At 38.2% G+C, this 26,770-nt stretch overlaps 3 protein-coding genes and 1 long non-coding RNA gene across 10 annotated transcripts in view; 2 read left to right on the forward strand and 2 right to left on the reverse strand.

Annotated features, from left to right (window-relative positions):
* The first annotated feature begins 984 nt into the window (after positions 1 to 984).
* On the forward strand, positions 985 to 4,268 carry LOC132197446 (mite allergen Der p 3). Its single transcript, XM_059620745.1, has 5 exons — positions 985 to 1,117; positions 1,228 to 1,402; positions 1,779 to 2,112; positions 2,171 to 2,296; positions 3,335 to 4,268. The coding sequence occupies exons 1-5, from the start codon at positions 1,036 to 1,038 to the stop codon at positions 3,512 to 3,514; spliced, it is 897 nt and encodes a 298-aa protein (XP_059476728.1). The 5' UTR covers positions 985 to 1,035; the 3' UTR covers positions 3,515 to 4,268.
* A 142-nt stretch (positions 4,269 to 4,410) lies between these two features.
* On the reverse strand, positions 4,411 to 7,213 carry LOC132197456 (uncharacterized). Of its 4 annotated transcripts, XR_009441856.1 has the most exons (5): positions 6,518 to 7,213; positions 5,671 to 6,394; positions 5,492 to 5,601; positions 5,092 to 5,358; positions 4,411 to 4,897 (listed from the first exon to the last, which is right to left on the reverse strand). It is a non-coding gene; the product is annotated as an uncharacterized LOC132197456 (long non-coding RNA). The 4 variants fall into 4 exon arrangements; XR_009441855.1 differs by having other exon boundaries at positions 4,413 to 4,897; positions 5,486 to 6,394; XR_009441852.1 differs by having other exon boundaries at positions 4,416 to 4,897; positions 5,492 to 6,394.
* Positions 7,214 to 7,448: 235 nt separating this feature from the next.
* On the forward strand, positions 7,449 to 10,788 carry LOC132205924 (DNA repair protein complementing XP-C cells homolog). 2 transcript variants are annotated; one of them, XM_059612380.1, is made up of 3 exons: positions 7,449 to 7,499; positions 7,799 to 8,863; positions 8,921 to 10,788. In XM_059612380.1, the coding sequence occupies exons 2-3, from the start codon at positions 8,414 to 8,416 to the stop codon at positions 9,329 to 9,331; spliced, it is 861 nt and encodes a 286-aa protein (XP_059468363.1). In that variant the 5' UTR covers positions 7,449 to 7,499; positions 7,799 to 8,413; the 3' UTR covers positions 9,332 to 10,788. The 2 variants fall into 2 exon arrangements, with proteins under 2 accessions (XP_059468363.1, XP_059468277.1); XM_059612294.1 differs by having other exon boundaries at positions 7,472 to 7,595.
* LOC132205753 (pleckstrin homology-like domain family B member 1) overlaps positions 9,499 to 26,770 on the reverse strand; it is a 31,041-nt gene continuing 13,769 nt past the window's right edge. For 2 of the 3 annotated variants that reach the window (XM_059635055.1, XM_059635143.1), the window contains exons 3-18: positions 26,146 to 26,319; positions 23,285 to 23,416; positions 21,406 to 21,518; positions 21,164 to 21,329; positions 20,339 to 20,496; positions 20,002 to 20,189; positions 17,893 to 18,349; positions 17,722 to 17,841; positions 17,451 to 17,650; positions 17,285 to 17,387; positions 16,552 to 17,068; positions 15,978 to 16,146; positions 15,688 to 15,793; positions 11,669 to 11,788; positions 10,991 to 11,251; positions 9,499 to 10,763 (exon numbers count right to left, since the gene is read on the reverse strand). In XM_059635055.1, the coding sequence (XP_059491038.1) occupies positions 10,578 to 10,763; positions 10,991 to 11,251; positions 11,669 to 11,788; positions 15,688 to 15,793; positions 15,978 to 16,146; positions 16,552 to 17,068; positions 17,285 to 17,387; positions 17,451 to 17,650; positions 17,722 to 17,841; positions 17,893 to 18,349; positions 20,002 to 20,189; positions 20,339 to 20,496; positions 21,164 to 21,329; positions 21,406 to 21,518; positions 23,285 to 23,416; positions 26,146 to 26,319 (3,170 nt within the window). In that variant the 3' untranslated portion in view covers positions 9,499 to 10,577. Of the gene's footprint in view, positions 10,764 to 10,990; positions 11,252 to 11,668; positions 11,789 to 15,687; positions 15,794 to 15,977; positions 16,147 to 16,551; positions 17,069 to 17,284; positions 17,388 to 17,450; positions 17,651 to 17,721; positions 17,842 to 17,892; positions 18,350 to 20,001; positions 20,190 to 20,338; positions 20,497 to 21,163; positions 21,330 to 21,405; positions 21,519 to 23,284; positions 23,417 to 24,656; positions 24,800 to 26,145; positions 26,320 to 26,770 lie in introns of those variants that run through there. The other variant, XM_059635226.1, reaches the window with a different exon arrangement.

Raw genomic sequence — 26,770 nt, forward strand, 5'->3', positions numbered from 1 at the left:
AAGGTTGAACCAGCAAATTGGTTAATTGCACTCGCACGCCCCCATTCTCTATGGCCATAAATTTCCATGAAAAGCAGTAAAATTAATACTTCCTATATTAGTAAATAAACTTGTAACTTTGAAAATTCGGATGAATTTGTCAACGCGTGTAATACACGTGTGCACGCTGATTGACAGTTCACCTTAATTAGTCTCGCAGGCAGGTCTGCACGGGTTTTGCGTGAATCATAGAAACAAATAAGCGATCAACGACGGCGCGTGTGAGGCAGGCGCTAATAGACGCAAAAAGAGCACTTTATTTGTACCGCATAACAGCAGCAGCTTCAAATGAAAGTGGATTATGTAGGTCACTGGGCTACTCTGCTGAATGCTTGGCGGTGTTTTAATTGCACTATTACATGTTTTTTTGCGCTCCTCACTCTCACTTGCCGACCTTTCACCTATCTATAATAACATACGTGAAATATGCGCACCTTTAACTAATAAAAAAACTTTGGGTTCGGAAATTTAAGAAATTTGAAGCACCTCCTTAAAAAAGAGAAAAAGTCAATAGTGTTATTATTTAATTTAAGCATACATCCTTTATTAACAAATTTTCGTTAGCAATCAATTAGTTTATTCTTGTTGAGGTTTAGTTCAATAGGTCCTGCTGGAAATGAAGCTATGTGATTAAAAAGATTGCTGTCGTATTTAGGTTTTATTTCAAAATTGTATTTTAATTTAGAAATGGACAAGGGATTTATTCGTCTTAAAAAAAAAAATGATTTTTATTCTCAAGCTCAGACAACTGCAACAAAAAAGATTTGTACCCAACTTACAAATGACTGAATACAACGAATTAAGTTTGTTATGTGGTATGTTAAATAAGGAATTTGAGGAGCATATCTCGGGGGCGTGTAAAGGTGTGGAGGGGTCGAGTCAACCTTGAGAGGTCGTCGGTTAAATAGGTAGAGCGCCGCTGGTGACTTATCATTAGCCGACGCCAGTTTGCTCAGTGAGCACCATACCCAGTGTATTTTTTTTTCATCAACAAAAATGGTGTGCATCGATACAGGACCGTGGATTTTCGCCTTCGCCTTTTTCAGCGGCGCCTCGGTGGCCTTCGCTCAAATGAATAGTATAATTTATATTTTTTAAGCAAAGAAGTTTGTGTTACGTTTTCTAATCGAAACTTATCTCAAACTATTTGTCGTTCACGGTGTGTGTCTGACCGCAATAAATCACTAGTGGCCGACGTGCCCTGCGGACTGCGAGGTGCGACGTCGAGGATCGTTGGCGGAGAAAAAGCGCGGCCCGGCGAATTCCCCTGGCTGGTGTCAATCAAGCGGCGAGGAGGACACTTTTGCGGCGGAACCCTCATCAACAAGAGATGGGTCTTGACGGCCGCCCATTGCCTCTGCAGGTGACAACTTTTTCCTTTATATATTCCAAAAGAATCTGTTTTTCTTTTTTTATCAAATTAGGATATATTTTTTATTTATTTTCAGCATATATTATTTATGTAAATATATTTCAAAACATGAGTGTTTTTAAAAATCATGAACAATTTTTTTTATTTAATTAAAATCAATATTTATAAAACACTCGGTTTTATTTAAATTCTGTATTAATTTTTTTTCATTATTTACATTAAACAAAATTTGTTTGTCTTGATTTGATTTGTTTATTTTTTTTTAATTAAATGTTGTTTCTTAAATTGCTCACAATACTTGTACTGTTAGGAAATAACAATGATATCAATTATCAAGATAAATAAAATATGTAATCATTAATCGCAGTGGAACGGTAAAACTGCCTTTGAACCACATCCGAGTGGCCGTCGGCGAACACGACCTGACGCAACCTGAGACTCCTCAGTCGACTGAGTACGCTGTGGACACTTGCGAGCTGCACCCTGAGTATCAGTGCCAGCGGTACGTGCACGACATCGCCCTTCTGCGCGTGACCGAGGACGTGCAGTGGGCGCAGCGATCGGCGTGGCCGGCGTGTCTGCCCGGCGCTGCCTCCAGCAGACTGGCCGCCGACCTGCGAGGGGCCAAGGCCGTGGCCGCCGGTTGGGGTTGGTTGAACGAAAACTCTGCTCAGGGTGGTAGGGCGGACGTGCTCCAAAAGGTCGAGCCGTGAATTTGCCTTAAATTAATGAAATTGATTTTCTTTTCTGACAATGCAGGTCGAGCTGGAGATTTTGGAGAACAAGAAGTGCCTTGAGTGGTACCAGTCGCAGGGCAAAAAGGTCAAGATTTTGCCCTCGCAAATGTGTGCCGGATACGAAAACGGCGGAAGGGACAGTTGCTGGGTATGTGCTTTAATCATAATTAAGTTCAATATTTAATTTATATAGCGATAAAATTATATTATTTTAATATTTCATTTTAAAATTTAACTCCGGTCCGACTTTATCGTTTTTTTCGTTATTTTTATGAAGCCAAATATTGAAATTTAAAAAATTGGAATTATCGTTACGGACTTGTCAATTTTAGCCGTTCTACTACTTTTCGTTGTTTAATTGCCTCAGATTAAGACCAATCAATTACAGCAAGAAAACTAATTTTAGAATTAAAAATAACAGACCGAATTGACTTCAGGACACTATTTATAATCAAAATGTCACACCAGGCTGACTAAATTTTTAAATAAATATGTTGATTCTAAAAGTTTTTGAGTATAATCTTTAATAAAATATTAGCAAAAACTGCTCAACTTACAAGTATAAATAACCTATACAAACTAATGCAACAGCAAAACAACTAAATTTGTTGAGAAAAAGCTAAAACCACCTCTTAAATAAACATCCACTTTTTTTATATAGTCTTGCCATTACATTCTTATCGCCAAATTTATTATGAAGTTCATTTTGAAACTGGATCGACAATTTGAAGCTTAATTAAAATGAACGCACTGGCAATAGAAGCATAAAAGAAAATAAACATGGAAAACCTTTCAAAACTATCTTATAGTAACTCTATTCTAAGTTTTTACAATTTACAATAAATAAAATTTTAAAATATTTTATTATGTAATAAATCTTTTTGGTTTTTTAACTTTTAACTATTTTAGTATTAATTTTACATAAATTATATGCTTATTATTTTTATATATTTATTTATTTTTATTTTTGTCATGAAGTGTTTGAGTAAAAGCTGTGAAAACAGCTGGCGCAGGTAAAGGTGAAAAATTAGCTGTTAAAATAACTAATAAAAAATGCTGCGTCGCATCAAGCCTGTCCTAATGACGCTCAATATTATTTTCTTCATATCAATATAATAGTGATCACTAACAAATTTTGCAGCATTACTGTTTAACAAAAATTACGGAACATTTCCTTCAATTCCAGGCTGACAGTGGCGGTCCCTTGATGATTGGAGATGGGGAGAGAATAACAGTGGTCGGCGTAGTTTCAACAGGGATAGGGTGCGCGCGGCCCAAACTGCCCGGTTTGTACACCAGGGTCGAAATGTACTTAGACTGGATCCAAAGCCACGTGGCGCGGACAGATGCCAAAAGAAGAAATTGAAGTTTTCATTTTCCCCAAAATTTAATCCTGATTTAACCAAGGTTCCTAGCTGGTCTAGTCACCTGGACTTAATTTATACCTGTAATTTATTATTTACTGTGTAAACTTCAAGACTTCATTATCTGAAGTGTTGTAAAACTTAATTTCGAAAAGCTGAGATAAAATTTTGTGATTTGCCTGCATTCTCAAAATGGGTCAGCCGCGCTATATAATAATTAAGAATGTGCTCACAATTATTGTTTATTTGTTTAAAGTGCATTGTCATAAGAGTTGGTGTTAAAAATATTTTCCTTCTGTCCAGAACAAGGCGACCCTCTAGTCATATTTTCATCAATATATTAGATCACTAATGTTTGTGAGTAAATATTTGATTTTATAAAATATAATTCACAGTTTTTGTTTTATATAATACATTTATCCTACACTGATTTCACTTTATCTAACCTTGACCGTGACTTGCTGAATATCAAGTTCACGGCACTGGTAGCTCAATTGTGAGAGTAAAAGTAGATCTCAACCCAAAAACACACATTTAGCTCAACTCATGTAGTACGATTTACCTTGAGAGAGTGAGAGTGAAAAGGCGACTTTCACTCAACTTCTGTAGAGCGTGCCGAGGATGAGTTAAATTACGGAATAGAATTAATTATCAACAAGCTCAGTCAGCGTTGGTAATGAGACAATTAGGAAGTTTTTCCATTTTTAATGAATTTAACGTGTTTACAAAAGATAAAAAATCTGACTAACTGATGATATAAATTTTATTCAAGTCATTTTGAATTTAAAAACCAACATAATTAGGATTTGTTTGTTAATTTAAAATGTAATTTTTGTATTTTGAAAAGTAATTTAAGTTATCGGAGGAGATATAATATTTATAATTGATAAAGAAATGAAAATGTCAGAGATCGTTAATTTTTTATTTTTGATAGAACAAATAAGTATGAGTATGAGCTATATACTTTTTTATGGCAACTTTTATCATTTCTCACAAATTTTATTGTTTGTTTTCAAAATCTAATGACAGTTTGTCTGCCCGCAATAATAACTTGTTAGAAAGAAATTAATTCGTGAGGTTCCAAAATTTTCTTTAATTGATATAGCAGAGTTTAGGTCTATTCAGCTGCTAAATATATTGAACTATTTTTAAAATAATAAATTTCACATAAAACATGCATACCTAATAAGGCTCTTACGAAAGCATCTAACGGCTGGCTTGCGTACACAGCCCGTGGCAACTGGATCTGCGCCCGCTGCAGGGCCACCTGGCGCAGGCCGGCAACTCGGTCACCCTGAGCCCTCCATCGACAGCCAGTAGGGCTTGCCACAGCACCACACGGCCGCCGACGAGCAGCAAACGGCCACCGCCACGCACTTGCAGCTCTGGTTTTATGAAAAATTTCATAATTACTCACAGTAAACCATATGAATATTGCAGGCAAGGGATATTAATTGATCTCAGAATTGATCTACTGACTGAAAATGTTTATATTTTAGTGTGAATAGCAAAAATAAACAAGTGATGTAATGCTGACAAAAAGGTTATGGTTTATGTTTATTCCCTATAAATTACACACCTAATTTTGGTCCGGGAAATTTATTTCAATGTTCCTAAATGACTGGGAAATTCACAAGAAGGTCTGGATGGACGGAGCAGACTTGTCCCTATGATTGCAGAAGCAGCTAGCTGAGAGTCTGAGAGTGCCGAGTCGCTGGACGGTGGACGTCGGTTGAGGACGCCTGCTGGATGAGGTTTAGACGCTGCAGAGCCTATATAGTCCTTGGAAGAGATGTGTGCCAGCCCTCGGACAACTGCGACTGGCTGACCAAGAGAGATCTGAAAACTGCCGAATTTTGGGAGTATAATTAATTGTTCAATATGCAGAAAGTGTGATTGTTGTGCAGAATGGCTAGTGTAATATTTGTTCAAGAGTGTAAATAAATTTATAAAGTTTAAAATGGGACTCTTACATTTACCTTTATCGGTTTTTCAGGCTGAGCTCGGCTGGTGTCCCCAATAAGGTGTTGTGGCTCCGACTTGGCTCCTTGAGTCGTCACCGCTGTCCAGGCCAGTCCCGTCAGAGGTGCTGTTCATCCGAAAACAATATTTGAGGCTGCAAGTTAGCCAAAATGGCCCTCAAGTGGGAGAGACTCACCGGACAAGTTGGACAAGGCAGTTTGAACAAAATGTATATTCAAAGATTGTAAAACTTTAATTGATATTTCCCAACAATCACTTTCTGTTATGTTATTATGAATGCCTGAACTAAAAAAATACCAAAAGAACAAAATTATTCCGGCAAAAATACTATTACAGTCAGTGGCAGCTTCAACTTCACGATACTGCTCTACAGAGCCAAGTACCGACTCTGTCGCTTGCGACTCTAGCTCTGTTTAAGACCAAAGTTGCTTTGCTCGTCAAGATAAATTTATGTTTCAATTTATACTCAATAAATATTTATGATTTCAAATTTTGGGCTCTAATTTATTTGAATTGTATTTGCTTAAAAAAAAGAAATTGCGCTTCTTCTTAGCTTCTTCAGTCTTGCATTCTGGGTTAGGATCAGGGCCCAAGCAGCAGGTTGTCTCCACTTTCGGAACTTTCGCTGGTCGTGTTGGAGCTTCAGTTCCAATTGTCCTTTTCTTACATTGGATTGGTTCTTCTAATTTGGCAACGTGACACAAGCAACTAGATGTCTTGGCGCGCTCCAGTTTTTCAACCAGTTCATCCTTCAGTTCTTCATTTGCCACTTTTATGGTAGCATTGAACTTCGGCAGTTCATGGAGTTTTCTTGCTTGATCGTCACACTCGAGCCTTGCTTGCTGGTACTCCGCAGCGGCCTTTTTACATTCCTCCTTGACCTGCTCAGCTCAATTTTGCTGTAAATGAAAAATTTAGAATAAAAAATTTGGCTGAAAACGAATTTTTAACAATTAGAGTGGACATGTTTAAAATGATTGTATTTAATTTTGAAATAATTCTAGCTTATAAATTTTACATACGCAGTCAAAATTAAATCCCAACTGCTCGTCAACGGGGTCTTCATTGCCCTCCTCTTGCTCAGTCTTGCTGTTGACGACGGCCAGCAACGCAAGGTGGTTGATGGTGGTGCTCGGGTCTAACAGCTCGCTCCTGAACGCGTTGCTGCTGTCGAAGCTCTTCATGAATTTTTTTGAAAAATATTCCTCTGGCACTAAAAACATGGCTTCGCTGTAGCACTGCATTGCGAGGAGGAGACGAAAAGGACTTGAGAAGAAGAGAGCACTTAAAATGTTTGAATTTAAAGTAAAAGAATTTGATTTGAGCACGGTGTTTGAAAGAAGAATTCTTAAATGCGCTTGAATGTTCACCGTTAAGGACTTAATTCTTATTGACATAGTCAAATCAAGTCCTTACAACAATATAAACAGATTTTTGCGATTGTTGAAAGACAATTGGAAATTTTAATCACCATTGTAGTAAAGACTTGATTTGACTAATGTCAATAAGGAGTCCTTAATCAATTTGAATGGCAACAATCGAACAATCCAAATAAAAAGGAAGACAAAGAAGTCAACAAGACTCATGGATGGAGGATGGAGGCTGATATGGACATTAGAACTTCTAATGTCCATAGAGGCTGATGGAGGTATTGGAGGCCAAAAAGAAACAGTTCAACAAACAGATCATTAGATCAACAAGAAAACGAAGAAAACAGATGGAGGCAAGGCAATGCTGCCAAGCTAAATAAAGAATTTAGGAACATTTCAAATTCTTACGCCCCCATAATTAACATGTAGAACAGGGCTCTAAGAAATTATTATAATATAAGAAATATAATAACAATCTAAGCAATTTAAAGTATGATTCTCCAGCGTATTATTGGGGTAACATGTGAAATGTATTTTTAGAAAAATCCTGAAAATGTCAAATTTGTTATGTTGGCTATAGATGAAAAAACGTAAACAAACAGTTATGATGGTTTTGCCTCCGTTGCTCCGTTTGGTATGTAATAAGCGAGCAGAATTTTGCGATTCTGGCGGCGTTTGCTTTATGTATCATATATCGCATGCAAAGGAAAACTAAATTGCATCGGGAAAGGTGAGAGCTAACGATTTATTGATTTATTTATCTTCGCCCTGTTCGCGAGGGTTGAAATTTCTTGAGCTTCCACACAGCCGCAGCTCTTAAAAAACGTTTTTAACATTTCTCGATATAAAATTTATTCTGTTATTAATTTATTCTGAAGTTCGAAAATTTTCTCATGCTATTCCTTTTCTAATTAATTCGTATTTTTCACGCAGGTCAACACTGAAAAATGTCTAAAAGGAAAAGTACGAGAATTGCTCGTCGACAGTAGGCGCGCAGAAGTACGGCCAAGGCGCAGGAACTCATCAGGAAACAGGCTACTGCAGACTCGGAGGACGAGGAATTGTCCCTTTTGGACTCCGATGACGAATTCGTCATTCCCACAGGAGGAATTACAGGACGAGCGAAGCAATGGGTTGGTGGTCCAGCCTGTCAACAGCTTCCTGTCCTCAAAGTCGGCTGACAGCTCGGAGGAAAATAAAGGAGCCAAACTGAAGATCAACCAAAGGAAAAGCAAAAACATGAAGCCGAAAACTGAGCCGCTGGCAAAGAAGTCTTCCAGAAGCGTCCTGAGTTCTGATTCGGAGGAGGACTTAAAAGATGTGGTGGCACCTCCCTTACCTAAAAGGCCACTGAATCAAAGCTTTTGGCCAAGGTCTCAACGTTGACAGACTCCAAGTCTGACCTGGACGATGTTCCAACTCAAAACCTCCAAGAGCTCTTCCCTTTACTTGCCAAGCAAGAGGAGATGAAGGCCATGGAGAAAAAGGTCAAAGAAGACGGGGACAAAAAGTTAAAGAAGTCAAAATTTCCAACTCAGGACGTTTCTCATGGGAGAAACTCAAGAGCCGGTCCCTTCGACCAGCAAGTCGGAAACTAAAAGTAAAAAATCTGCAAAAACGATTAAAAAGCTGAAAGTTGATTCGGACGAGTCGGACTTGGAAGAAGTCGAAAACGGGCATGAACAAACCATTCCTAAGGAGGGAGTGGAGGTGAAAATTGAGACGACAAATGGGCTGAAGAGGAAGAAGACCAAGACCATGGACTTGGAGGCCATCATCAAGAGGAGGATCAACCAAATTCGCAGGGAGAAGCAGGTGGAGCTGCACAAAGCGTCACGCCTGTGCCATTTGAGCCACGAAATGGTCGTAAACAAGCAGCTCAACTCGCCCTCGTTGATGGCCGTGGCTTTGTCCATCTTGCCTTCGCAGCACTGCTACCCACCCAAGAAGAGTGATCTGAATTATCTCGAGAAGATTGCCTCTTGGTTTCACAAAAAGGTTTTTTTTTCAATTTTGTCATCGATGAGAAGTTGATAAATATTTTGATTTTTTTAGGTTTCCGTGGCAGATGTGAAAGATGACCCTGATAAGACTTTGGTCCAGCTGTTGGAACTTGCTTTCCAGGTAATGAAAGCTCCAAACAAAAGGATTCTTGTCCTCATGTTTGTGACTTTGATGCGTTCGCTCGGCCTCAAGACCAGGCTCATCATCTCTCTTCAGCCACTTCCATTGAAACCAAAGCCTCAGGATCTACTCACAGTTTTGCCAAAGCCAGAAGTGAAGCTTGGAGACAAGAAAAAGCAAAGTATCGAGGCCAAGAAGACAAATGAGAAGACTTCGAAGGCAAATGAAAAAGCTCCGAAGAAGTCTAAAAAAGAAGTCAAATCCGAATCTGGGCCGCCAAAATCAAAAAGGTCCAAAAAGGAAAGAGAGAGCAAGTATTTATTTCTCTTCGGACAAATCTGAGTCGAGTCCTGACGTTTCTCAGAAATTAAAGTCGCTGAGAGCAAGGAAGAAAAAAATTATGAAGAGGAGCCACAAATAAATTCAAAATAGTCATTGATCATAAAAAAATTTGAGTGGTTTTCAAAGAGCACTGAGAAAGACAACTGCAAAGACTTTGCACGAAAAGGTTTGAGACGGAAAAAATTCATATTTATTGATAATTTTGGTTGTGTCTATTATTGTTCCATTAAGTTATTGATACATATTATGTACAAAGGCACATCTCATACATGGCTGATTATATAGTACTGAGTAATTATGTACTTTAATGGATCTATTGTTTCAACGGTGGTTATCTCTTTTCTGATTACATTTATGTGTAGCATTATGCAATTGCACTCGTTGACTTTGAAAATTCTGCATACAAAAACTACTTGCATTCCTTCAATCTAAAGACCATCAAATTTGTGAATCACCTTGTCAGACAAGATCATGCTAATGGACAAGTTCAACAATTTTTTTCTTTCAATGTATATCTTAAGGTTATTCATTTTCCTTTGAAATATGCTTTGGTATAAGACTTTTGCTTTCAAAATTTGCCAGTTTTTATACTGCCACTGAGTAAATTTTCTGACACAGATGTGTACTTACAATTGGATAATTTTTTTACAATATTAGTCTACTTGCCACATGCGGCAGTAATGATTGTGTGCCAAGTGAATATTATATAACATGAGCGCTGATATGAACAATTCGCAGAGTTTGGCATAGGATAATTTTTAAACAAGAGCTGAAAATAAAAAAATTCAGTAAAATAAAAATAGAGGCAATACAAACTCAAAACAATGTTGAAATAAAATCTTTCAAATAAAGTCAGAATTTAAAATCAGTTAAATTTCAGCACCGGCGACAAATTTCAATAAAAAATAAACCCTGCCAAATTTCAGGCAGCCTTGTTGAAATGCTCTTAAATTGAGCAACGCATCAATTTACAATTTTACAAACTTCGAGATATGCCACATTTTAATTTTCGAGATTATTTTTGTACCTATAGAGTTTCAAGGTATGTCAGCAGTTGTTACTGAGCTGCACCCTCAATATTCAAAACACCGTAAAGCGCACTGCAGGGATGAGCATGTATTTTGTTTTCACCACACTTTTACCCTGAGATTGGCTAAATTTAAACACTCACATGAGCTGAATGGCAGTCTTTTCTAACACGAATCAGTCACTTGCTTTGTGATATTCAGTCGAGTAGGAGAGATAATTAGCTCGGTCCAAATTCTTGGTAGCCCTCGGCGCCGGTAAAGATGACGTCAATCCAAATCCGCATGGCCTCAGCGCTGGGCGCCATCAGGTGGTAGGTGCGCTCCGAGCACTTGACGCAAAAGGTGAGACCAGGGTGAGGGCTCTTCACCGAATTCAGGTGGTCCACATAGACTTCTTCTATCGCCTGTTAAAAAGATTATAAAAATCAGCAAGACTGCAGAGATTATGTTCTGAATTTTGATTCTTGCAAATCTTTTCATTCTAATAAGAAATACTTTGCATTTTTGTTCTAATTCCATTGATTATGAAGGGCTAGGTCCATAAAAATAAGTTTTTCCATGGTTTTTGCTATTTATTGCAAGAGGAAAGTGATTTTTAATCACCAGTCAATAAAAGTATTGAGTTAATTACCTGGAAATATGCTCCGCCTCTGGCTTTTTTCTCATTTCGGTCAGAGTAGTAGGTGAAGCAGCGACGGGATCTGTCAAAAACGAACCACCGTCGGTTCCAGGTTCTGAATTTGGATCCCATTTTGTGGAGGTAGCCGCGGCAAGAGACATTGTCCAAGACAACGTGGTTGCACAGCTCTACCTGATGACCTGCACTCTCAATGTGCACCCTCAGGTCCAGGGCCTCGCTCCGAATCGGGAGGTAGCGTGTGAGGGGCCGTTGCTAAAGTGAGAGGGATAAGTCAATAAATTAATTAAAAAAATTCAAATAAATCTGACTCATCGAATTTACAAAATAAGAATAAAAATTAGCAGTCAATTTATGTTAATAAGATTTATTTTAATTTTGTATTATTTAATGAAACTTTGATTTCAGTATGTTTGAATTATTCAGCTTCCATCACCAAACATCATTTTAATTAAAATAAATTATTATCATTTTTCTTGTCTTACTTAGTTGGTAAATTTAAATTTAATGATCCTAAAATTCAATTTTTTTTTTTATAAAATTATATTAGATTTAAAAACACTAAATAAATAAATAATTCAAAAGTTATACATTTAATAATAAATACATTGTTGACAAAATGTGTAAATTGAGCATATAATTTTGGTCCCTTGGCTGGAGCTATTTATTTACCTGTGTCCTTGGCGAGAGTTTGGTGTCCCGAAGCCTGACTGACAGTTGGTCTTCATAGCTGGACGAGTCAGACAGTGGTCTGGTGTCAGACAGATCTCTCTCAGCCTCTTGCTGCTTCACCTGCGGGCAAATCAGCGGCGAATTAATGAAAAGCCTCGTCAAGTGCCGTTTAATTTTGAGTGTTAATGAGCAAGAAATTGAAGCCAGACGAGTTCTCTCGGGGAGCACAGGTGTTTGCAAGGCTAGAGTGTGTTTACTCCACTCATGCCTGCTGTAAATTGTGACGCAAACGGACTATATTTGTTTTTATGTGCGCCGCCAGGAATAAACTTCAATGAGCGTCGCGTGGGACTTGAGAGAATGATAAATGCTCAGCCCTGTGCTGCAAATTCCAGGGCCCATTAATTAACCGCGCCTGGCTTAATTCCGCCTGTAAATTACAAATCCTCTTCTAATTGGCCGCGTCGTCCTGAAACTTCACCCTTGTTACTTTGTACGTGACAACGAGTTCGAATTTGTAGAATTTGTCCTCATTAATATTAAGGAAAATTGTTTGATATTTTCATTTAAATGAATATTATAAAGATGAACATTTGACCTTTTGATACAAAAAGAGTTGGTATGGCAGACTCTATGGCTTTTAAAAGGACAAAAGCGCAAAGTCTGATCTGATTAAATGTCTCCTAGCATTTTAAACCACATAAATTTTCCTCGCTCGAAAGTGGCGACAGCTCTGTTTATCGCACCAAAGAGTCGAAAACCAAAAAAAAAACGAGTTGAAACTTTTCGATGCGTGTTTAGAAAATTTTGAAAGAAAAAACTACCGCTCTGTTTTGTTTTTACCTGCTGCTTGAGGAAGAGCACTCGGGGGTCCCCGAACATGACTGCAGTTTTTTCGAAAAATGCCGTCCGCATTTGTGGCCTCAGGCCAAAAGCAAGGAGCAGTCACAGATCCGCCGAATATATTTAGAAAGAAGAGCCACAACAAATCAAGCTCCGCCTCGCGCCACTCTCAATAATATTTCTGTCTGAATTCGACGGGCCGCGCACCAGACTGGCAATTATATTTTGTTCCGCACTGAATAAATATGCATAAATGCGATAGGGATTTTGTTTGCTGCGCAAGAAAAACAATAACGAATGCGACTCTAAAGAGTAAAGAGTGGTGGAAAATGCAAAATTCTTTACTTCTTGTGAATAAATGACGCTTTACTTGTGCACAGAGACGACGTGGGAGTGGGAGGTGAGTGATTATAATGACACCCTGCTATCCGTGCCTTACAAGCGTTGATTGCAATTTAATTTTAACACAGGTTTTCAACAATTGTAAAAATTGGGCAAATAATCTAGCAATGAACAGCAAAAATTATAATATTTAAACCTAGGATATCAAATCTTTAGTCAAAGAATTAAAAAAAAGTATTGTTTCTTAAAAAACTTTTGCAGAAAAAAAACTAGCGAACTTGACCGAATCACAAACTTGAACCGGCGTGAAACCTACAAAGGCAGCTTTAATTTGCCGGCTCATTGGGCAGCGTCGGCAGATAAATGTCGCCGTATGTGTTTGCGCAACGCCGCTGTGAATAATCAGCAGGCAGCGCACGACCACTTCTTTATGTGGCAACAAACTATCACTGACTCCTGCGCGATATTTTTAATTCCAGAGCAGGAAGACGGAGAAAAACACAGACCGCGTCGTCGTTCCTATTCGGCTCGCGCGCCGCACTAACTAGCCGAGCTAACGAGCACACAGGAAAAGAGGTGCTGATGCAGGGGCTCTCGATAATGAAATCGTTCCTGCAGCTGTCTCCGCGTCCCCCTCGTTCCCGCAACGTTCCCAGCTGCTCAAATTATGACTGCACTTTTTGCACTCATATTTCACGGGAATACTGAGAGATGGGCCCTCTATGTGCTCATTTCCTAAGTAATGTCAAGCGCTTTAATTGGGAATGTAAAACGTTCAAGTTTATGAAACAGAGAGATAAGAAAATAAAAGAAATTTTCTTCATTCCTACTATTTTTTTTCTTCAAAAAGAAGTCTACAGCGTTTGTAATTAAATACAATAAATATTTATTTTTAACTATTGTTTAATCCGGTTTAATTTATTTCAGATTTATTTTAAAATAATTAATAATATTGTTGTTAAAATATCATCTCTATAGACGTATAAATTATGGATTTATATAATTTTAAAATCCTTGGGTCCAAAAAAATGTTCCATGTCATAATCAGGTTAAGATATTATTGTGTTTCTTTTCTTTAAAACTTTGAAACCAATTAAAGTAAATTAAATGCAATTTAAATAAGTGAAAGTAGCGAATATTGAGGGGGAAACTTAAGCAGCGCCAATTTTTGCAGGTATTTTAAATTTCACTAAATTTTTGTATACTACATTGGAACACAAGTGACTTGAGCTTTGTGCTGATAACATTTTAAATTAAAACAAATAAATTATCATGAAATTCAATTGGGAAAACGTTATGTATTTTGCTGGCATTGTGCTTTGAAACAATTCGCTGGCAATTAGAACATCTGCACGAAAGTGCTGATTATTAAATTCATGAGGTGCGAGAATTGCCGGCATAAATTATTGCAGCAAGCTTGTTGGCCAATTCTCGCCGGCTGGGTTCTTTCTGGCGCGGAAAAATGAGCACTCTCTGTGAAATTAGCTCTTGGCGCTTGAAATATTGGGTGCTTGCGCGTCTCTTTATTGGAATTAAAGTGGAGTGGAAAGAATTACTTAAACCCTCTGCAAGTAGGCCGAAGTTGCACTTAAAACTTGGAGACTTTTCACTAACTGAAATAATAATGTCGGGCCAGCCCTTTCTGAAAGCTTTACAGAGGAGGTTGGCAAGGACAGATGAAAATTTCATGCTCATTGTCATGTTAAATCAATCAGACAACAGCGCGGCAAGCGACCTCGCCAAAGGTCAAGGGGGAAGGGCACGAATTAAAAAATGAATTAAGGCACAAGTACATCTCTTTGAAAACAAAAATGATTTAAAAATAAGTGGGCTGTATATGAATTAAACTGTTGTGATTCCTGAGAAAATTAAATTATTGGTCTCACCTCTTGACAGTAGTGGCAGTGCCTGCGGTGGCGCTTTGCTTTATTGGAGCGCACGAATGTCATCCACACGAGGGACATAATTAACTAAAGAGAGTCTCAGTGCGGGGCTGCATGATATTCGCCCCCCGCCCTCCCTCCTCGCAGGCATGGCGTCATTATTTATTCGGACGCCTGGAAGAGTCCAAATGAAAGAATTTCATCTTCCTCGCTCACCACCCATTCATTAGGAAGAGGAACAATCGGCCCACAGTCTCTGCGTCACAAGCAGAGGTATTTTGATTGATAATCTCGTACGTGTGACGCCTTTGGTGCTTCAATGAACCAGCTGCGACTTCATATTTTATGCCATTTTATTCTGGGCACCATTAAAAGCGTGCGCGACAAATTACTCAGCCAGGCCGATTTGAATTCAAAAATTATTCCTGGTTCCGTGTGGGCGGCAGCGTTCCGCGAAACGTGACTCTGGCCAACTTCAGAGATCGAGTCTTAATTGATGAAATTTCAAAACTCGCCTTTTAATTTTCATAGATAAAAGAAATCGGCGCTCTTTGAGGTACTCACTATTCAAAGAACCACAAAGGACAAATTAAAAAGAACAATAATAGCTGAGAATTTATAATAATTAGTACTGCGTTCTAGGAAGTCGACAACCAAAAATAGCCAGAAATTCGATATGAAGGCCAGTAGCGCTTCTTCCTGCTCATTTTTCCAGACGACAAATTTTGGACACTTAAGAGAAGTACGCACAAGTGCCAGAAATACCCATGAATCACTCTTGGCTCTCTTGGGTGAAATGGTTTGGAACGTTGTTGAGAAACAAATCACTGTGATTTTGGTTGGGTTGACACAAATAATTATTAAGTGGAGAGCTTGCACTAATTGCAAAAAATGACTTCAAAGCCAGAAGGACGCAAAAGGTGAGAAATTACAAAAAAAGATGATTCCTACCTGGGCGGAATCTGAAGGATTCTTCTGGTCTTTTCCTTCGTGGGAAGAAATCGGAGAGTCGGCAGCTGGCTTGACTTGTTTTTCAGCAGCTTCATCGCTGCTTGCACTGAAATCATGTCAAATTCAATAATTTCAATGCAACTGCTAATAGAATTGAAAAATATTTAAGATTTGAAATAATTTAAACTTCTATTGGGAATGGATAATTTATAACCTTTATTAAATGAGGTTTTAATTATTGATAAATGGAATTTTGATAAAATTCAGGAATTAATGTGTATTTCTCTCACCTTTCAGTTGGCATGTCACTGCTAGTTGATTCTTCACTGCCAACGCTGTTAAGGCTGTTGCAATTAGCCTCCCGCTGTCTGCGTTCCTCCCACTGGGCACGGACCTCATCTTGAACTCGGCGCTTGAGGGCCTGAACTCTTTTTCTCTCCTCCTCTATCACTTCACGACCTAAAAGCAGTTTCATTTTAAGTTATAATTGTTAATCAAGCAAAAACAAAGATCATCTAGCTCTATTATAGTGATTAAGTACGGAAACATGTTGCAAGTTCCTATGTATAAAACAATAAAGAAAATTAGATTTAAAAAAAGTTCTGTATTTGTCTACTTTAATAATATATATCCCCACTAGATATACTAACAGTTTTTAAACAAAAGAAAACCACAAAAAATGATGGTTGACAAGAAAACTGCTCTAAGTGAATTCCATGCTTTGGAGTTTGCTTACACTTTTAATAAATCCCACTCGAGAAGAACTCTGACAGAAAACATAGAGAGTTTAGTTTTTCATTTTGAGATTTCTTTTCCATAAATGTAAAAACCTTAATGAAAATAATACACAATAACAAGCCATACCTTGCTTAGCTAACAAAAGCTGCCGGTTCTTCTCGATTTCCTTCAGAGACTCGATAGTTTTCCTTCCCAGAGAGCCATTTTTCATGTCTATCGGTGCCTGAGACGTCACTTGGCTGATTCTCTCTCCAAGTTCTTGTGGACTGAGCGCTGCACTACTCTTCTGCGGACTCATCTGGGCTGAGCTCTCGTCTGCATCAGAGGAGCCTTCAGGACTAGAATCGCGGGCAGGCACAAGTCCCTCTTTGGTCAACTCCTTCAGTTGGGCTTCGATCTCTCTCAGCCTAAACCTGCCTTCTTCCAGCTGCTTCAGAGGAGTGTCCAGCTGCCTTTCGACCAGCTCTGTGTGGTTCATGGCTGCCTCGGCTGCTTCTTCTCGCTGGCTCTCGAGCTCCATCAAGGCTGCCTTGCGCTCATCCAAGTTTGCAATAATTTCAGCCATTTCTCTGGCGAGTTCTTCTCTCCCAGCCTCCCAAACAGCTTCCTGCTCCATGTGCTGGAACTCCTGATCCTCAAAAGTCTAAAATATAAATTGACCATTAGTCACACAAATTTAATAATGGAGCTAAAATGTCGAAGCGTTTAAAGTAATAATTAAATTTTTTCCTTTTTTTTTATATAATCCACGATACACATTTAGAATTCATCTTGAAAGGTAACCTGTTAGTAAATCAATAATTATCATTTGCAACTAAATCAATATACATAATTTTCATAACATAAAACCTCCATTTACCTTTCTCTCTGCCTCGAGAATTTCTTGCTGATGGCGAAGCTGGTCAGAAATTTCCATCTGATCCTCTCTGCTGCTTCTGCACATGATCAACTCCTGTTCCAGTCTGTAAAATGTAAATTTTGGTTTAGAAAATGTTGCTGAAGGGGAGATTTAATGCATCCAATACCTCCTAACTTCCAGCTCGCCCTGCTCCATCCTTGCTCTGCAATCGGCCAAGTGCCTAGCCTCACAAAGCCGAGCCGTAGTTATGTCCCTATCCAGCTGCTCCATCCTTAATCTTAGTTCTAGTAAATGGTCCTCTTCTTGAGCAAGATTTTCACACTGCATTTGCCACTCGCCATCAATCAGAGCTCTCTCCATCTCCAGCTGAAGTTGAAATAAAAACAAATAACACTTAAGTAATTCCTTTTATTTTTTAAATAATATAAAAACATTACCTCTCTAACAAGTTCTTCCTCGTGCAGTTGGATTTCGGCTACGGTCCTTTTTATGTTAGACATTGAGCTCAAAATTCTAGTTCGCTCCCTTTTCATCTGCTCAGCCTCCTCCATACTCCTCTAATTATTATAAATTAAATAACAAAATCTATTTTATTTGCTTTAAATTACCCTTCGAACGCCATGCATGACATGTGGTGCAGGGCTGTTGGGCAAACTGCCACCCATCTGCTTCAAATGGGGTTCCAGCGCCCCATCGCAAGTGCCCAAGGGCCTGATGAACCTGTCTGAAGAGGTGGCTCTGTGCTGGGCCTCGAGGGCTTTGAGCAGGGGGACGTTTGAGCCTTCCCTGGGCAGCGGCAGTGGGGGCTTCGGTGGCGCATTATCCACCTCTTTGGTGGTCGTTCTGATTCTGGTGCGCGGGCTCTGAGGGTACACGTTTTCGTAGGGGCTGCGCTGCTGGGGGGACGTTCCAGGACGGGGCGCGTCAAAGGTGAAAATTTGGGACAACTCGTCTTCGGAGGCGGTCAGGTTTTTGCCTGGGGAAACGGCGCCCTTGGCAGGGGAGTCGCTCATTCTCGGACTAGGAAGCCTCTTGTCTCTGGGCAGCGATCCATTGGTTTTGATTCTGTGCAGAGAGAGAAAAAAAGAAAAGTAATGAGAAGAAGCGGTGGAATGAGACGGTGGAGAGTGTCCGTGTTGACACACTACCTAAGTAAACATTTCGTCTGGGTGTTCTATTATCTACAAAAGTCAAGTGAGCTGAAGCAAAGAGCGCATGTGACAATACCATCGGACAAAATCACTTGTCCAAATTCTAAATGATGCAAACAATAAAGATAATAGATAATTTCAAAATTTATTCCTTTAATTTTAAATAATAAATTTAATTTAAAATAATTATAGCATTCTTTTTTCTGTTCTTTAATACAACTTTTATAAAATAATTATTTTAGATTTTAGCATTTGAAGCAATTTTTAAGGAAAATTCAGGTTTAGACCAGCATTATAACGTTTCAAAATAGCAAACAAAACAATACATGCTTTAAGAAGGTACTCTCGATTTTGTACTTCCTGCCAGCATCAGTGCAAAAGCAGAGAGGCTGGGTTGTGTATATCAGGTTACCAGGGAGCAAACAATGCTCATCACTCATGCCATGCGCTGATTAAAATGCAGCTGATAAAAAGTAACTGGGAGCCGTCGAGTGAACTGGAATGACTCTGACTAATGAAGTGGTGGGTGTGCAATCGCTTAATGTATGCAGATATGTGCATGAGCACATGCACTATTGGCGACAGGTTTTGAACAATGCAGAGCAAAATACAAGATCGGGTAAAATGTATTCAATGGCAATTGGAAAATCAAAATACAAAACAAGAGACCTTGCAATGAATTTGTAACTTTGTGAGCTCATTATTATTTTTTCCATTGTAACCAAATCGGATCTTGTTTCAATTTATTTTCATGTATGAATGAAAAATAACGTGTGTATAAATAAAATTGGGCTGGCCCGGCTTATCTAGCGCATGTATGTATATGATCTACTGATTGTTGTGATTGTCTAGAGAGATTCTCTTTTTGTTCACTTACGGATATTGCAGTGAGAATTGATTTAGGAGAAGAGCGTTGTTGAAGCTTCTTTAACAAATTAAAAGGTCATGGTTAGAGATTCAGATAAACACTCGTCTCAAATGAAAAAGAAAATAAAACGACCCTGAGTGTATAATTTCTGCTTTGTGTGGAGCTAATTTGGATTAGAGGATAAAACTCTGACTAACCATTTACTTAAGCAGCAAAAGTAGAAAATAAGCACACTAGTATGTCTGCCATGGTCTGCGAAAATTATTCTGCGCGGCTTTTACATATAAAATAAAAACACGGCGGCAGAAAATAGACCAGAGAAGAAGCAGCAGCATGGCAGCGATAAATAAAATCAGCTGAGACTGAATTAGGAGGAGAAAGAGCAGCTATAGGGTGATCAGGTGAATCAACACTCTCTGCGGTCAGCGCCGAGTGTGTATTAAGGTCATCGAGAGGTCTGCTAATTTAACTACAAACTGCTGCTCCAAGAGTCGGCGGCGCTGCGAGATAAGATAAAAGATCGGGCCACACTGCAATTCAGTCTCAACTCTGGTAATAAAAACATGCTTCAAAATTCAAAAGATTGTGCTTCAAAAAGTCCATTCAAAAATAAAAAATAAAACCTTTCCTGCGAATATCTCTAATTTTTTGGTTCAAAGTTAAATCATATAACAAAAATAAAAATGAAATCCTCTCACCTATTTTGGTGCACTGGAGGGGTGCTGCTTGGGGGCGGCGGTGAGGGCTGTTGTTTGGCACCTGCTTCGGGGTGGTGCTGCTGTTGCTGCTGTTGTCTCTCGTACTCTGCACACATGGTAAGGATCTCCTCGAGGCGGGCCCTCTCTTGTCTCTCAGCCTCCTGCTCTTTCAGCCTTTCCTCTTGTGCCTGTGTGAGTAGAAGACATCTCGTGGTTACATTTTCAACTCCCACGCCACCGCTGCTTTTGCTTTTTATCTCTATACACAGGTTGGAGAGAAAAAGCAGCGTTTCTTGCACACTCCGTACAAGGGAGCGAATTTCAATCTTTGAATTACCTGCTGCCTTCTCCATTCCAGCTCCTCGCCACGCGCCATTAGCTCTTGCAGACTGCATGAAGAGCCACCGTGGCCACTCAGAGAAGGACTGCACGCCACCGGAGATGCCCTACTCAGCAAAGGGCTGTTTCTTTCCGTCTGACTTAAGCGACCACTCCCTTAAAATAGAATAAAATTATGAAAATTTTGTCTGAAAAAAAAATCTTTTGACACATTTAGTTAAAGACATCTATTACTCGTATTAAAATAATTGAAATATCAAACGTTTAACTCTTGTAATTGCAAATACTCGCTCATTCAAAAACATGAAATTGTGACATAAGGGAAAAAATAATTTTGATTTTCAGATTATTAAAAATAAATTCATTGAATGTGTTGGAATCTTCATTACACATAAATTCATATATTGAATATTGAATAAAAAATATCAAATTTGGGCACAATTTTAAACTAGCTCTATTTTTATAAGATATTTTTTGAAGCGTCAATTTTTAAGTGAAATTTGTTAGATTTATTGATAATTGCATCAGTAAGCTGGGATTTTCAATACTGTACAGTGCTGATTGTTGAGAATTATCATCTATAAAGCGCTATTAATAATATCAAATATTGTAACTAATTTTGAGTGTTTATTTCAAGTACAAAATCTATGTATTGGCTGTGTATTGGTAAATTAAATGTTAATAATTTTTAATGAAGTATATATATTTTTAATTTAAAAATATTAATATTGATAAATTCCAAATGAAAAATGAGCTTGAACCAAAAAACTATTAAGTTGGATTCAAAAATTTGAGTAAGCAAAACTAAAATTAAAAAACTTGCCTGCAGAGAGGGTGCGTCGATGAGCAGATGAGCTGTTTCCCAACAGCGGGGATGGCGATGAGGACATCTGAACAAAGGACGAGCCAGGTGCGTTCATGCCAAGAGGGGACTGGCCCAAAACAGCGCTTGCCGGCGAGTTGACTGTCACGGTGTCGGCGTGGAACACCTTTGCGAACAAACAGATTTATTAGTTCGCCCCACATTGTGCACAGGCCGGAAAATTGGACGGGGGATGAATTCACCTTTGGGGAGATCGAGTTGTTGATCCAGTCCTCGGTCCACGGCATTCCGCCTCTGGCCGGAGGTTTGCTCAGACTGGACGGCGTCTGCAGATTGTAGTTCGGTGTCTCCAGAGCTACAAATGCATTAAAAATGATTTACCTTATTTAATTTGAAATTGAAAAAGAATATAAGGAAAATTTTTAATCAATCATTTAATAAATTATAAAATGAAGTGAGAATTAAAAAATATGATTAAGTGAAAGTTCTTTGAATTGGAACGGAACTATTTCAAATAATTGAAAATAATCTTATTTTTACCAACTTTTTCAATGGATAACAAAAAAAGATTAAAATAAACTTTTTTTCTTTACTTTTCCCATGAAAATTGAATGATACAAGAATATTAAATGAAATGACTCAATTGACTAATTAAATTGAAATAATCTATGTTTTGGCGCGGGCAAATGGCACAAATTTACAGTCGAGTGTTTCAGACCAACGATTCTATCCATCCCGCGTGATATATCGATTTGGCATCAAATTGCGCACCACAGTTTCATTTGATGGCCACTTTCCGTCCTGGCTTGGCTCACACATTCATTCGATTAAGCTATTCTGCGACCATGTGTGTGTGGCAATGTGCCGGGGGTGGACGGCGGGGTGTGGACACTCGGGGGTCAATAGCAAAGGCAACTTAAACTTGGCCGAGCGAAAATTGATCGTGGCGCGCCAAGGAGCCTCGCAATCAAGATAAGCCACGCACCACCTCTATTTTCAACAACACGTATAACCTTCCTTATCGCGCGCGACACACAAACTCGACAAGCATCACGCAAAACAAAGAAACTTTTCTTGCTCGAAACGCGGGGAATAATGTGTGTCCGTGCATGCGTGGGACGAGAAATTTGCATAATGATTAGAATTGTGTAATGGAACACGCAGAAGAAGTGTAAAAAATGTTTAGAAAAAAAAATTTCTTGAGTAAATTGCAAGGTATATTTTATTATTATAGAAAATTGAAAAAGAAAGGAGAGAAGAATTTTTGAAAGAAAAAACATATTTCTTAGGGATTTTTCTACATTATTTTATTTAGTGTTTATTAGTATCTTTAATTTATTATTTTTAATCTTTATTGCATATTATTGAAATTATATCTTATCAATTAAAAAGTTTCCTAATCACGATAATATTATTTTAAAATCATTATTGCTTAGTGGAATAAATTCATTTTTTTAGCACTTTGAAGCTTAATAAAGCAAAATTTTCTTACTTTTTGACTCAAGAAAATATTTTTATTTACAGTAGTTTGCTTGAAATTTGATTATGCTTTGCTTTCCTAGTTGTGAGGAGAACAAAATAAATTAATCGAATGAAAATGTTAAATGACGTAATTCAAAGTGGCACATTTTATGTAAACAAAACCATTGTACATGTGGTAAGTAAGTACAACACGGTACAACATGACACTAGCACGCAACCACCACTATACCTGTTGTGTTTTTGTCGAATAAATTCATGCTGCAGCAAAACCGAAGCGTTTTTGCACCCCAAAGTTGGAAGGAAGAAACCCGACCCGTGAAAAATGTATAATCCCTCGGAGGAAGAAATTTATGGGGGGAAATTTTTCAAAATTGACGGCTATTCCCAGAACAAGGATTTGGCTGGCGAATTATGCATGCAAAATAGATACGTAATAATGGCGGGGCTAATAAATCTTTGGCGCGCGTTCACGTGTTTATCGATTGCAGCACCTGGCGTGGCGGCCAAGACGGTCGAACTCGAGAGAGTTGTGGGAGCGCCGAGTCACAGAGTCGGCGGCGGCGTATTGATTTTTTGTTCTCGCTCTGTGTTATGGAAGGAATTCGCCACTCTCGCTCTCTCAAAAGGGCAAAAACTCACCGGCCATCGGGCTGACTAGGGGTTGCAGCATTGAGATGCGTGTGTTGGCCGGCATCACGCTTTTCATGTAGTTGGCCTCCGCAGGGTGGTTGAACTTGAAAAAGTTGGAGCGGCCGATCCCCAGCATGCTCCCTGAGAACAAAATGCAAAGTTTGTCTTCAAAATCGACCCATTCGGCTGCAAGCAGGAAGAAGTTTTCCTTCGATAAACAGAGCAAAAGAGGAAACACGTCAGGACTTATAAATAAAATAGTATCTATAGAAGCGTGATCAGCTAGAAAATTATCTGAAGTTTAAAATTTAGTAAAACTGATAAATTATTAATGACGTTAAAAACATTCTCAAAATATTACTTTAAATTTTAATATTCAACATAATAGTCAATTTTTGCTTGATTTATGTTACAAAATTATAGATTTACATTGGTTTTTGGGCCAAAAAGAAATCCCAATATTGTTTGATTTTGTGGATTGGGATTTATTAAATTAATCTAACCATTTTTCCGCCTCTTTGGATTACAGATTACATTTAAGAGAATTTTTTCTCTAATACATAACAAAGTCTGTTCACATTTGGAATTATATAGGACGCAAACTTTAAGACATTTATAAACATAAAACATAAATTTTTATTAATTTAGTTATAATTTTATTTTTAATTGACTTTAAATTTAATCAATCATTTTGTTTACTTACAATTAGTCTTAACATTTTGAGTCTGAAAGAACTTTTGTAACAGAAGTTATTAAAGCTTTGTATAATATTTGATGGAAGAACTGGAAAACTTTCATCTCCGTCGCGATAAAACCCCGCGGCCAAATAAGTGTCGCCCTTTTTATTTACGACCGTCAGACAACATGTTTTTACAGCCTCCTCTCGCGACATTTTGCTTGTCCAATTTTCATTCTTTTTTTTCTGCAACGAGTTCGCATTTGGAACTGGGGCGCTCGCTGAACAACGAAATAATAATGTCTAGATTTAATCAATGAGAGAAAGGAAAAAAAACAATTGTCAAATATGTGTATGTTTTTGATCCGGTGCGGCGAAATTGAATGTTAAACCACCGCTAAGGAACAGCTGCTGGGTTTGTTTCCATATCTCATAATGGCCGTAAGTGCTCATTGTGTTTTCTGCTGCTGCTAGGCGTATTCATTTGTCATTATGAAAGACCCCCAAGAGACTTGGCAGCCGCTCAAAATTCGGTCCTTTTGCACATCACACGCTCTTTCTTTGACAGGTGCGAATTGATTTCGAGGACTTGCTGACGCCAGCAAAACCGCTCTTTAGTAGAAATTGAAAAGTCGAAAGAAGCAGAATTTAAAAATTTGAAATGCAGATGGGCCAGACGTTTATTTAAATTTCAGGTGCTCTTACAAAAGTGTCAAAGTACTCGCTGGATTTCCGCTTTTCGTTTCCATGCCGAGTCAACGTCCCTAAATGTGGTCGCGCAGCAGTTACGCGAGCGAATTTGCATCGAACCAATCGCTCTTTGTCTTGCAGGCGAAGGCCAAAGAAAGACGGCGAAGCCCCGCTCGTGTCAACTAATGAATATTCGTTGCCTTACACATGTGATTCCGGCACCGACTGACTGGCTCGCAAAGGTCAATGCTGTGTTGTTGTTTGATCAATATTACGCGATCCAGCCTGCACTCGGCCAATTTAAAAACAACGTCCACAATTAAAAAGTAACCTCAGCAAAAGATCATCATGAGATAAGATTTGTTTGCGTTTATTTTCTAGAATTGCAGAGGCTTTGGTTTTAACAGCAATTGATAAAAAACGGTTTACCATTTAACAAAAAGTTTTGATCCCAAAATTGGTCAAATTAAAATTAAATCATTAAGGTTGCCAATCTCATAATAATAAAATGTGGTAAAATGCATTGTATATGGAACAAAATAAATTGTTAATTGATATAGGTTTTTTTTATTATGGCGAGGGCTCATTTTTTTCTGATAATTTTTGGAGCAGAAGTAAATCAAGTCTGTCATTTGAGAGTCTTTTGCACGTTGTCAAGTGCAAAAATGTTTTAATGGTGAATAAACACGAAATGCAAAGAGAGATGCTTTGAGTTATTTATTCCGTGCACCCGAGCGGAAGAAAGTTGATAACTTTGAGACGCGACTGTTTGCTGCTGGTGGCGTAAGTAAGATTAATTTCCCTTGGCGAAAATGGTCCTACTCACCAACTCGAAAGAGAATTTGTCTCGAACTAATTACCAACCAAAGTGCTTTTTAATTGAATAAATTTGTGACGACTTAGACGAGATTCATCCATCTTTCAATGCCAGTTTCGGAACAAATTATAACATATTGAAAAATTCTTCAATCCAAAAGTGGATTTTAGATGCATTTTTACTTGACTAACAGCAATTGTTACTTTAAAAGTAAAATAAATAATTAAAGTTACAAGTTCCTCTAAATACAGATCATGAAATAATTTTTCGCTAAATTTAAGTTTGAATATTTTTAAGTGCTTTAAATTGCAAACTCAGAAAAAATCGTTTAAAAATAAAAAGTTTCCCCCCCTCTTATTTTAAGTTACCTTCTTCTGTTCTGAATTTAAATGCATCCGTGATGGAAAATGGTGAATATTTTCACTGTTTTACTGCTGTGTGAACATAAAGAACTTATTCAAAAATAAAATTGTTTGCAAATCTTTTGTCGAAATATAATTTAATTTTGCATATTTTTATCACCACATGCATTACTTAAAATAAATAATTGCAATAAAAGGGAAAATTATTATTGGAAACCATTTCGTGTATCAATTTAGAATTGAAAGTTGTTTAAAACATTGAAAACCAATTTATCTGTCCGATTTAATCATCTGCTTAATAAATCCAAATCAAAGGTCAGCTCACCTTGAGTCAATCTGGTGGAGGCTGTGACAGGAACTCCATCAATCGAAGTGTTTTGTGCCAAAGGGGTGAGGGTGACCACCCCCGAGTTGTTCTCCAGCAGGCAGTGGTGTCTCTCAACACCAGTGCCCTCCACCCTGATGTCCACGTCGTCGCCGCAGCCGATGAGAACGCGACCTGCAATCAGCAAACCGAGACAGTGTGTGAAATTTAATGGTCCAGCCTGATGGGTGCCGAAGGTGACGTCATGATCAGAATTAGCCCGACTCGCACGCGTCTTGTCCGAAAACAAACAGAAAAAAGGTGCAAACACGGAGGTATAAACATGCCGGCACACCGAAACTGTAAATAAGTAATAACAATAACTGCAGCTCTATACGGGGAACGGGTGGAGAAAGAAGAAATGCCGATGTGCGTCGTCGCTCTATAAATATCCTCCGGAGAGATGGGAGAAAAAAAAATAAAAAGGTTCCCACCTAAAAGAAATTTTGTTTTCAAATTCCTCAAAGAAACATTTGAGCTATAAATATAAACCAATTCAAAATTGTGGTTAAACTTACAAAACAATTTCAGTTAAAAGTGTAAGAACTTAATTATTAAATAAATTGGAACTTTTCACAATTTTCTT

Source organism: Neocloeon triangulifer, unplaced genomic scaffold (genome assembly GCF_031216515.1).
Source record: "Neocloeon triangulifer isolate White Clay Creek 2 clone unplaced genomic scaffold, ASM3121651v1 ptg000001l, whole genome shotgun sequence".
NCBI lineage: Eukaryota > Metazoa > Arthropoda > Insecta > Ephemeroptera > Baetidae > Neocloeon > Neocloeon triangulifer.